This window comes from Cygnus olor, chromosome 7 (assembly GCF_009769625.2).
Source record: "Cygnus olor isolate bCygOlo1 chromosome 7, bCygOlo1.pri.v2, whole genome shotgun sequence".
Classification (NCBI taxonomy): Eukaryota; Metazoa; Chordata; class Aves; order Anseriformes; family Anatidae; genus Cygnus; species Cygnus olor.
In genome coordinates, this window is record NC_049175.1 from 3,001,933 (window position 1) to 3,014,929 (window position 12,997).

General features: G+C 37.4%; 1 protein-coding gene across 50 annotated transcripts in view; it reads right to left on the reverse strand.

Moving 5' to 3' along the window:
* KCNMA1 (potassium calcium-activated channel subfamily M alpha 1) overlaps positions 1 to 12,997 on the reverse strand; it is a 481,181-nt gene that overhangs the window by 343,100 nt on the left and 125,084 nt on the right. For all 50 annotated transcript variants that reach the window (XM_040562756.1, XM_040562749.1, XM_040562748.1 and 47 more), the window contains one exon: positions 7,668 to 7,832. In XM_040562756.1, the coding sequence (XP_040418690.1) occupies positions 7,668 to 7,832 (165 nt within the window). The remainder of the gene's footprint in view (positions 1 to 7,667; positions 7,833 to 12,997) is intronic.

A 12,997-nucleotide genomic window follows, 5' to 3' on the forward strand; every position in this document is an offset into this window, starting at 1 on the left:
GGAAATAGCCTACATCATTTTCACAAGGAATTAAAGTAATCTAGAACACATCTCTTGGACTCATTTACATGCCACCAAGGACTAAGAATAAGAAGAACTAAACAGGCAAACTCATTTCTCAATATTGAGGAGCAGAATCCAAACTATCCCTGATGAACAGTAAATTAGCAGAGAACATTTGCAAGCAGCATATAATCTGTGAACAAATGTGATGAATAGATCTGTGCAGTTACACTAACATACTGATAGGTGCATTCTCAGCTGCTTAATACAAATTTCCTAACCTGATAAGGCTATGTTCTTTAGTCTCTACAATGTTTTCTTATTTGTTGACCAGGGTGAGAAAACGGGAACATCTATACAGATGTAATATTATATAATCTAAAATGCGCACACTTTTTCCATCTCAGAAGACCTAAATACTACTAATAATAATAATAAAAGATCTGCTACAGACACATTGAGGAATGTGCATATTGTTAAACAAACAAGATTCATGAATATTTGAATGCCTGTGTGTTAAAGGTTAGATACCTCTCCTTCACTTCCTCTGGCTAGACACATCTATTCTATTAAACTACATATGTATAGTCAAGTACACCTGTGATCTAGTGATTAGGAAGTATAACTGCAAACTGCAAAAAATGTCAATCTGTCTTGTTCTTGACGACGCTCAGAATTCTGTCTTTCTATGACCACAAGTGCAGGGTCAGTCAATTACTTCAGAGAGCTATCCATGATGATGTCAATATCTTTCCTCAGCAAAACCTGTCAGTTCTGGTCTCAGAATCATTTAAATGTTTTTAAGGCTTTTTTTGTTTTCTCTTGATTCATTTCCCTATACTTACACACACTGAAGTTCATTTGCCACATGCTTGCTACCATGGTTATGAAAGTGCTACTAATTTCTACACTTGGAGGTCATCAACAGCTCCTTTATTTATGCTTTACTTTCTTCATCCATAAAATAAGAGATAGTCTCAAGAGATAGTTGTATACTTAATTTGTTAACATCTATCTACTCATTGCTTTAGCATCCTCAGAGATGTGTAGAAAGGCAAATTAATGGTTAATGTAATTAGACCATTTATTTTAATGTCCCTGAAATGTTTAAGAGTCCCAAATAGTCAGGTAAAAATCACGATTTCATGCTAGCAATCGGAAGCAGATTCAGTAACAAGCAGATAAAAAGAACTCCTTTCTCCTCAAACAGGATGACAGTTAACCTTGCACTAAATCTTTAAGGTATCTTTCAAAAACTTTTAACTACATGCCGAGAAACACATTTTCTTTTAACTTTCATGAACTATTTTACTTGCTTCTTGAAATGAGTGTTGGTATAGGTCTTAGTTTGATGAACCAGGTTTGAATGGCTGGACCGATGGGCTGAGGCCAACTTTATGAGGTTCAACAAGGCCAAGTGCCGGGTCCTGCACCTGGGGCGCAACAACCCCAAGCAGAGCTACAGGCTGGGAGATGAGTGGTTGGAAAGCTGCCTGGCAGAGAAGGACCTAGGAGTATTGGTTGATAGTCGGCTGAATATGAGCCAGCAGCGTGCTCAGGTGGCCAAGAAGGCCAACAGCATCCTGGCTTGCATAAGAAACAGTGTGGCCAGCAGGTCTAGGGAAGTGATTGTCCCCCTGTACTCGGCTCTGGTGAGGCCGCGCCTCGAGTACTGTGTTCAGGTTTGGGCCCCTCGCTACAAGAAGGACATGGAGGTGCACGAGAGAGTCCAGAGAAGGGCAACGAAGCTGGTGAGGGGTCTGGAGAACAAGTCTTACGAGGAGCGGCTGAGGGAGCTGGGATTGTTCAGCCTGGAGAAGAGGAGGCTCAGGGGAGACCTTATTGCTCTCTACAGGTACCTTAAAGGAGGCTGTAGAGAGGTGGGGGTTGGTCTATTCTCCCACGTGCCTGGTGACAGGACGAGGGGGAATGGGCTCAAGTTGCGCCAGGGGAGGTTTAGGTTGGATATTAGGAAGAACTTCTTTACTGAAAGGGTTGTTATAGGCATTGGAATGGACTGCCCAGGGAAGTGGTTGAGTCACCATCCCTGGAGGTCTTTAAAAGATGTTTAGATGTAGTCCTTAGTGATATGGTTTAGTGGAGGTCTTGTTAGTGTTAGGACAGAGGTTGGACTGGGTGATCTTGGAGGTCTCTTCCAACCTAGGTGAGTCTGTGATTCTGTGAACATTTAAAAAAAACACTGAGGTCAGGGGACATCCTACGGTTCCTGCCTGTGTAGTCAGACCTGGAGGCGAAAAACCTTTCCTCCTTGCCTGTAGTTCAGAATACTACAGCACACAACAAGGGAAAATGTGGAACTTCCCATGAAATGGGAAGGGAATTTCTAGCTATTTTTGCCTAACTAGGGGGAGTTCACACAAAACTTTCTTTAACTAGCTAAGAAAAATTGTCATGCCTTAACCAATAAACTGCAAAACAAGTCCTGTTATCGAAGAATGTAAGTGTGTCACTGCTGAAAAAATAATGTCAGGTTCAGATCTGTAAAATGCTTGGGATATAATGAGTATGAAAGACTAAAGCACAGAAGAATGCATTCTATTTCTCTCATCAGGTCATTAAATACATTTGATTCTAAATGAAGTCCTATTCTAATTAACTACATCATAAGAACATTACAGGTGATCAGAAAAAAAAGCCTGTTAACGCGACAAAAAGATCAGTTGCAAGAGACCTCCTCCTGGGTGATAGGGTCCCACACTGGAAAGAAAAAGAAGGAAAAAAAATTACAAGAGCTTTGTTTACCATCAAGAAATCATGCTCAGCTCTCAATTCTGTGATATCGTATACTGCCCAGGGCTTCTCTTTCTGCTCTGCAAATGTAGTAAAATAGCTGATATTGTCAAAAACGTTGAAAAAATTGTATGTATACCAAATGTACCTGCCTTCTCCGAATTCATATTTGTCAGGGATGCGAATTTATCCTTCAAGCACCTAGCCTCATTAAAGTCATGAAAGAACTGTTATTGCCTTTGGAAGCACCGAGAAATCCCAAATAATTTCTATGCTGCTAAATTTTACTTTGGCTACTAGGCAACTGTAAATTATTGCAAAAGGGTTTTTGTGTGTGTGTGTGTGTGTGTGTTTTTTTTTCCCCTTAATGTTGAAAGAATTTGAATTCAATCCTTCAGAAAAAAAAAAAAAAAAAAAGTAGAAAGAGTAAAGCAGGCTGTAAAAACATCTTAAAAAAAAAAAAACACCAACAAAAAGAGGACATAGCATATTTATGTATTTTTTCCAGGAAAATCTACTAAAATTTATCATTTATTTAAAAATCCACTGTTGTATTGGTTTTTTGTTTGTTTTTTTTTCAAAACACTCTACCAGCTCTCAAAGTATTCTTCTGAATATAAACAACCACAAGAAAAAAAGTATTTTTCATTCCATTGCTTCATGTATGCTTTTTTTTTTTCCTCCCATCTGGAGTACTATTATTTGCTATCTTTTTTATAATAAAGGATAGGATCCTATTTATTTAGGATCCTACTTATTGACAAAAACTACAACGTCTCCAACGAAAAATAACTGACGCTTATTATTGCTTGAGCAAGCAATAATATAGCAAATTTACTTGTATTTCAGCATCGTACGTATTTATAATTAAACTGTGATCATTACAAACAAAATAGAAAACTTGACTGTTGAAAAATTTCAGTCACAGAAATACACCACTCTTTTATTGAATGAGCAGTTAGGACTTACATTTTCAGCCATTCCTCAAAATTCCAATCAAGGGTCTGGATGTTTCAGTAGAAAAACTTCATTGCTTCATTGTATTCTCTATTGACTTGGTGAGCTTTGATTCAGACTTCTAAAGTTTTGGCACCAATTTCTCAGAAACTATGACGTTCAAACCTTACAGAATGCCAGGCAAAACCTAGTCACAAGTTTTATTACTAATCTCAAAGCTCTGCTCTATCTGCCAAAACATCCACAGACTTGCATTTTTTATGCTGTGATCCTGCAAACAAGCAGGGCAGCCAGAGCTTGGGGGGGGGGGGGGGGGGAGATGACTGCTTGAACTTTTTTGATAGATGAGGAAAATATAGCTACAATTACACTCTCCAGCTGAACTATGTTATAGAAACTCCCTGATTCATTTTAAATGTATACTGGGGAATGTAAAGCTACTTTTTAACTCAAGTCAAGAAAACACCTTCACACAGCACTTCCTCTTCTTTAGATATTTGAATAGAATTAAAAAGCATTAAGAATATTAAGAAAGCAACCTGAGAAGTCTTCTAATGAAATAACTTCATTAATATACTACTGTCACTATTTGTCTATGTCACTCCTCTTTCCCTGCCCACCCCCACCCCCCCACACCAAAAAAGGCTTCTGTTTTCCTCTTTCCTTCAACATTGCCAATTTAAAAGACATTTTCCTTATGCAGTGATTAAAAAGCAAAGCTTTATACATTCTAATATAACACAAATTGGCCTCTTTCTGTTACTGTGAGTCAAGGCAGCAGGCAAAACCACCACATGGCACCCAGCACTAGATAGCTAAGTAAAGCTTCTATCTCTGCTACGCATTCACAGGCCATGTGTTAAAATAGAAGAAAACAGCAACTTGCTCTGCCATTTTATTTCTCAGATTTGCAATTGAAATAGTGATTTTCTTTGTTGGTTTGCAGGAGAGTCCACACTCAACTGTGTCCTAGATTGAACTGTGGTAACTTCAACAATACACTTACAGCTTTCTCTTATATATCATGTGCTTTAAATACCTAATTACAGAAGTCTTTTTCTTCTTACTTGAACGCATAAAAAGACTAATTTCAGGAAGCAAAATCAGTTCATAAACACCTTCAATTTCCTGATTGTTCAGATTAATTATGAATGTGTCTGATTCTTTTTTGAGAAGCTCACCTCAGGAATTTTTATCTGATACTTCCATCATCTACAGCGTTATATTGCACTTAAAGTAAAACAGCACTTCCCTGAACAGATCTTCAGGCAATTTTTACCATTTTTGGTAATTTAGATCTATGCCATCAACTGCAAACAGTATTGCATGGGTTCAGTTTGCATGTTCTTAAATCATTTACTTATGTAATTTAATATGGAGACATTTTTAAACAGTATGTAAAATTCTTATCTGCATTATATAAGAGCATGAGTCACTTTTTCAAAGGTTGTGCCACCAAGAATATTAAGTTCCAGGCATGTTTTTAAAACCTCAAAAATGAGGAAAAGGATATTCAGACCACACAACTGTAATCATCATGCTTAGCTAACTCAGTTTTCTACACCACTTCAGGAGACAAAAAGGGATTCTAACTGGAAAACATTCTGGATCGTCTGCTACAAATGCCTTCTTCAAAAACCTGATAAAACTGGGTAGTGTGAATATTCCTTCATGCACAAACCACTTTTGAAATGTCAACATGGAATTTAAGCTCCTACAGCAGTAAGAAGTGCTTAGTGCAAAGAGTGATTTTAATTTAAATTCTCACAGTGTAAAAAGGTACTATAATTTCCGCAGATATCTCATACAGTTTTAATTCTGTAGCACTGTAAGGCCACTAGCTCATTCTCCAAGGTAAAAAAAAAATAATAATCCACATGTTGATTCAGAAATACAATAGCTAGTAGAAACAGACTGTTCAGTTAGTAGAAATTCATGAGTAAGTCATAATATTTTTAAACAGCATTTACTTTGGTAAAAATATTGACTTGACTTAGCTATATCCTGTATCTACAAATAATGTGAATATTCTCTTCAGCACAAATATTCATTGAAGCAGTTAACCTTTAGCAAATATAACTATAATGTAAATTTTAAATGAACAGTTACTGTTGATACTGGGAATGGTCCTCCAAAAATTACATCCTATTCAAATCAATTCAAATCCTGAAACTGGTGAGTACTATATTAAAATAAATGCCTCTCATTTTCTAAACTAATGAAAATTAACAGGCCCCATACATGACCATTTGTTTCTCAAATTGATGTGCCCAGATGCGTACAGCAGCTGCTGTCCTATTTGAGAAGGACATCGAAATATTCTCAGAAGTAATCTGACTCAATGATGCTGTTCATCTGCCTACAAATAAAACTCTGAAATTAAACTAGTTCCTTGTAAGATGTAACAGTAAACTCAGCACACACACTCACAAAAAAAAAAAAAAAAAAAAAAAAAAGAATCGAATGGAATCAATTAAATTCTCCTAGTATCTTGAATAAAAAGCACAAAATAAAATGTGTTTTATAGTTTGTGGTTTGGCCTAGACTGTTGGTTTACTTTTGTTCCTATTCCCCTCAGTAAAAACAATATAAGCTTATTTCTGATTGCATAGCTAATAGCAAAAGACTGTTTTGCATGATTTCTAACCTTGATACTTAAACTAGAAAAAGAAATGTGACTCTAATATTTGTCACTTTTAATGCTGAAGATGTCAGAAAAACATGTGAAAGATCAATATGCTGCTTCTCATAAGATGATTGATATGTCATTTTGACATTGAATAGACATAATGCTAAATGTGGCACTAGAACATACTTTTAACATATTGATTTATAAGTCAGCATTTAACATAAGCAAATAGGCAGAAAGTTTTTTGGTTTTTGTTTTTTAGGAAAAAATAATCAAAATAATATTAATGCAGAACTGAACAAGACAGTAACAACTAAGCCACCTCAACTTCTAACTGTAAAGGACTTTATTAGGAAGGAAAATTTCATTTCTTTTCCTTTCCTTCTAACCCCACTGACAAATAATTGTTCTACATACAAGAACTGACAGTAAAATATCTCTTAACTGAAGTAAACTATCAAGAACTCAAATTCTGCTTTAATTTTAATCCAAACTAGTTCAAGAATTTCACTGGAATCATACAAGTTTTAAATAGGATTTAAATTGTTTCGGCTGCTAGTTAGTAAGTATTTGCTTTCTAACAGAAAACTAATCAAAATCACACATGAGACACCTTTAACTGCAGTGGATTCCAGAGGAAACCTTTTGTAATCAAGTATGATTTCACAAGGCTATAAAATAATTATATTCAAAGTGAAAACTGCAAAGTTTTTCACCACAACTTTAAATCACAGATTATCCTAATCTGATTTGTGGCTCTATTTGATATATAACTGCTTCATAACAAAAAGATTTCATATCTTCATAAAGGAAGAGATCAAGAGAACATAAAATCATTCCTAATCTATTGGAAGTGTCTATGCACAACTACCATTGCATGTTCTGTTCAGATTTGTTTCTCCTTTACAGTTCTGACCACTATCTACACATATTATATAACGCTTATTTTCCATGTTGGCTTCCATTTTCACTAGCACAATTTTCTTCCAGACAAAGCAGACCTATAGTTTTACAACATAATACAAACATGAAATTATTAATATTAGTGTTCAGAGCTCAGAATCCTGGTGCCAGAATACTGAAATAGGCTAGGGCAAAGGTGAAACTATGGCAGAAAGGAGCTTTTCTTTCTTGCCATCTCTGCTTTCACTTTGTAGTGGGAATTAGTATGCTATTTTACTTCCAACAGAGATAAAATTGGGATTGACTTCATACTGATGCAACAAACCAACCCTAAATCCTCCACTAATGCTGGGACACAATGCTTGTTTAACAAATGCTCTTTAAAATACATACATAAAAAAAAAAAAAAACACAAAAAACTTACAAGTACTCTGCCAGTTAATGTCTGGGCAGATATCATGACTCCTGCCCAATCTTTTACAGAGGTCATCCATCCCACTTCTGCTGCCACATTCTCCTCTTTTTCATCCGTTGGTTTGCAGGCCCCATCTGCCTGTGTATCTCCACCACCATTGATCTTCTGGGCCTCCTGCAAAGTAAAGGTTCGGGTTTGTTAACGTTTAACAATTTGACAGTGAAAGTCAGTGTACAGTCATGACTAAGAAATGCTATGAGCAATCCTATAAGCAAAACTGTCCTGCTAGATGAAAGTATGCACCTACTCAGCCATGTCTCTCTAGAAATAGTTGTTCTATAAGGTACCAGACTAACAGCTAGATAATAATATTATTCTTGACGTTAAATCTTAAATCATCAAATATGCTATATGTTACTTCCCTATATGCAGCATAATTGCCAAGAGCCACGTATGCAATTACAGAGCTACAGATAAAAGTCTGAGACATACACTGAAGGTCTGTTTGATTTATTTGTTCAAAACATGTGCGAAGGGTAAACATAAAATATGCACAATTTTAATTTACTGTCACTACAATTAATTATCTGTGTAAGCCTTTGTTAAGAAGCCTGATATAACAAGACCATAATCATGAAGTGTGAGGTGAACAAAATACTCCACAGAGAACCTGCAGTGAGCTGCCATGCTATCAGCAACCAGTGTTTCAATGGAAGTGTTTAATACATCACAGGAATTCTTCTGTCAGTAAGTGGCTCTCATAGAACAGACAGAAATTAAAGAGGAGCTTCAGCTGCACTAAGCTAACTGATGAGTCACATGCATTGGAATTCAGATCAGTCTCTCATGGATGCTTCAGCAAGGATGTCGTGCTCTGTAACTGCTTGCTATCTGCTACAGTCGGATGCTGCTATCTGCTAGGAATGCTGCACAAAAATCAAGGGAAATGATAATAGGAAAAGCCAGCTTGGATTGTACAGCATTTAAAACACATCATATGCAGAGTATCAGACTGTGCCATAAGCATGCCTTTGGTGACAGCATAATACTAATGACTTCCTGAATACTTGACAAGTTATGCTAAACAAGCAAAGTGTAAGGGAAGCAGCAAAAATTCAGTGCTAAGGTAAGTACTGAGTACTTGAACTGCACCTATAGATCTACATTAGTGCTTCAAGCATGTAGCATGGACCAACAGCTTGAAAGATCTTTTTTATATATCAATCACTTACAGGCCACTAAGCAGAAAATCAATTCTCATTAATCCTCTTTGGGATTTTTGTTATAAAAACATGTTTGACACTAGTTGAGTAATTATTACTGCAATAGGAATACTGCACTCAAGGTCAGAACTTGCAGTTCTGAGATGACCTTGAGGACACAAGTGGACATAAATGTAATGACATTTCCTGAGAGCAGTACTGAACTAATAAAGCAGTTAAACTGAATCTGTCAAAAAAGAGCAGTAGAACAACATTAAAAATGTAATATGGAGACCAACAGTTGTTGTTGTAGAATCTCAGTTTTGCATCTTAATTAGCTAATCAGATTCCTATCAGCTACTCTCCCACCCAAAATGTGGGCTATGTCTTATTAGCAATGTGCATGATGTGGCTGTATTGTTAATAACAAATTACTCACAGTTACAACAGTAATTCAGTGCTTTCTAAGCAAATAACGAGACAAAAGATAAAAGCTATTCTGTATTTGCATAACTGGACCTCATTCCCTGATAAATATGGATACAATGAATCAGATGTTTTGCACTCAGCATTGAAGGAAGTATACTGCATTGCACAGGCACAAAGCACAACCTACAGAAATGAGCTCATTGCTTAGGACAGTAATACGTGATGCACGCAGCACAAGGCATTTCCAGGACAGTAATGTTCAGCCAGGGATGATTTGTGACCCTTATCATCACCAAGCCATACAGATCAGTCCTAAAGAAATGCCTTTAAATCAGGAAAGAGAGAGAAAATGATAAACCTTTTTTTTTTTTTTTTTTTTTTTTTAAGTGGTAGGTGTGGTTGTATGTATTACAGTCACTTTAATGCAATAGATGTTGATGTTTAATCAAACTAGGCACACCTCCATGGCTCTGGGAGACTCACAGGCCTCACAGGCCCTGACCCCTCCCCTCTGAGGGCTCCTCCAACCCTGCCTATGGCCCAGGACTCCATGTCAGCCCTGCCCACAGCTTTTAGCCCTACCCAGCTGCAGATGCCATCGAGCAGGGCCACACTAACCTGGCTGCAGCTGTCTCTGACCCTGGTTCCTCTCACTGTGCCTGATCCTGACCTTCACGCAGAGGCTGACACCTCAGCCTGCGCCCCCCCATGGCACCTCCTGGCTGGGGCAGTGAGACAGGCCCTGGCTGACAGGCCCTGGCCCTGCAGGGCCCTGACTGCCTCCGACTTGTTAAAAATTACATGGTCTCCACACCATTTATTTCTATCTCTCCACCAGTTTGCCTTTTGTAGCTGTTAGAGCCAGTCTTCCAGGTTGTAAACTTTTCAAATCAGATTTTACTGCATGATGCTCCTGTGTGAAGCACGTAGGCTCCAATTTATGCTCTGAACAAGCTTATACTGAATTACAGTATTAATGTTGTTTTCCTAGTAAGGGAAATATAATTATCTCATCCCCTCAGATAAGAAACTGAGACAGTGATTTAGGTGCCTAAGTCAGTCACCAGAGAAGTCAGTGGCAGAGCAAGGATGAATCATACAATCATAAAGCCTGGAAAAGACCTCCAAGATCATCTGGTCGAACCATTGCCCTACTACCAATGTCACCCATCAAACCATGTCCCTAAGCACCAGGTCCAACCTTTCCGTAAACACGCCCAGAGATGGTGATGCCACCACTTCCCTGGGCAACCAGTTCCAATGCCTTTCTGAGAAGAAATGTCTCCTAATTTCCAACCTAAACCTCCCCTGGAGCAACTTGAGGCCACTCCCTCTAGGTCTATCACTAGTTACCTGTGAGAAGAGGCCAACACCCAGCTCCCCACAACTTCCTCTCAGGGAAGAGGGCAGTGAGGCCTGCCCTGAGCCTCCTCTTCTCCAGACTAAACAACCCCAGTTCCCTCAGCTGCTCCTCACAGGACTTGTGTTCCAGGCCCTTCACCAGCTTTGTAGCCCCTCTCTGGACACACTTCAGGGCCTCGATGTCCTTCTCAAAGGGGCCCAAAACTGAACACAATACTCGAGGTGCGGCCTCACCAGACCTGAGATGAAACCACAGACTTCCTTGATTTTTCCACCCAGCACTTCTATTTGAAATCACAAGGATGCATACCTTGCTGAAAAACATTCCTAATTATGGATTGTTATAAGAAGTCACAGAACTACAAGTCATTAAATGAAAAGATCTGAATGGAGAAATCCATTTTGTGGCAGTGAATTTTAAAACATTAAACTTGGAAATATTGTTATCGTTTACATGTTCCTTACCCCAACCTTCTTGTCAATATATCAAACAATTTGCAAGATGTGATTATTCATAAGAATATAAAATTAATATTTCCTAATATACAATAAAAATAGCAGATGAGTTACTTACTGAAGGAAAAAGGTAACCTTGATATTTTCAATAGGTTCCAATTCTCTGGAGTTCTTTGTGGAATTGTATCAACTTTTGGTTGCCAGCAGAATATAGCAATAAGACAGATTTATTCAGAATTTCATTCTCTGAAGGTACTGAAGTCTGCAATACCCTTGGATGGCTGTATTTATGCATGTGTACTACTTCTTAATTAGCATGTAAGTAAGACAATCATCCCCTGCCAAGTATCCTTTGGAACACAGTCTCGTGATCAGCTACACAACAAGCCTAACCCCTGCTGTGATTGTAGCTCTAACTACTATTCAGGCAAGTCATTGTTATGTAATATTCATATTCAGTTGGAATGTTTTTATATTTTCATCTCCATGGATAACTTATTAACTTACTTAATTGGCAGTCAAGTATTAAGAAAAGTTTATTCCCAAATCATTATGCAGTTGTGCAGAGATCACTAAGGGAGATTTAAACTCCCCTTTCATTTACACTGTGTACAAATCAGTCCTGTTATTATCTGTATGGTCCTGTCCTATTGTTACTTCTTCACCTCAAAGCATTAACTAACCAACACTGCAACCTGAAAAAGGTGCATAAAAATAATCTGACAGTGATGGTAATTGTTTAATTATTTACAGGCTTAGTAGCTACAAGTAAGATAATACTATCTTTACCCAGTCTGCTTACCTGTTGTTTCACAAAGTGCTCATTATTTTAATTACTTGATGACAGGAACATTCAGGTAGATAAAGCAAGAAGAATATTTTGTCATATATATATGTATACACACACACACATCTTTCCTGAACTTAGCATCAAAATGGAACATAATGCATGAGGATAAGAGTTCAACACAAGTTGAACCAGTATGCTCAGTTTAAGCAGATGCTTAAAAACAGTAATTGAATTGCCTTAAATAGATTCTCTCACCATTTTGATAACTTTGAACAGGGGTCTTAAATAAAGCACAAGTATTCTGCTGAGTTCTCAGCAGCTGGGCATCATACAATGTATGTCAAAACATCAGGTACCAACTGAATATTTGCCATGACAGATGTTCTCGATCAGATATAGTTACCGTCTGTAGTTTACAGCGTAATAGTTAGTAAGCACCAGGTCATTCAGTGTTAAAAGCAAGCAAAAAAAAAAAAAAAAAAAAAAAAAAAAAAAAAACCACAGAAGCATTTCACCTGTTCTACTGTAGTTTATCCACAGGTTTTCAACAGAATATTGATCGGGAAAGCAGATGGGAAGATGAGAAATAAATAGCTGTATGGAGACTTACAAACCTCTTTGAAGAGAATAAGTCATAGGAATGAGAAAGCAAAGGCACAAGTAACTACATGTCATACAGGAGGTATTCTGTATAAACTGGCCTATCCCCAATACTTCTTTGAATATTAGGTTTGTTGTGAATACTAGACTACATTGACATCAGCTATCATACTGTAGCTACAGTTTGGCTACATTAAAAGGATTAATTATTGATATCCAGAAAAATATTCTTCCTTTCACTGAATAAAAGGCAACAGCATGATCTGTGGAAAACATGTCTGATGAGATAGCCAAGCATTTTTCTCTCATAAAATATTCACATGCTGTGTAATTTGGTGTTTGCAAATTTGGCAGGATAAGAAAAATTAAAGTCATAAATAGATTCCAAAACGTTTCTTATTAGTTTAAGATTGAGATGGCAAACTCTGAGACAACTTTTCTTTTTGTTTTCTGCATTCCTGCAGAAATTCTGACCAGCTCCTTGCCAGTCTGTACAAAGA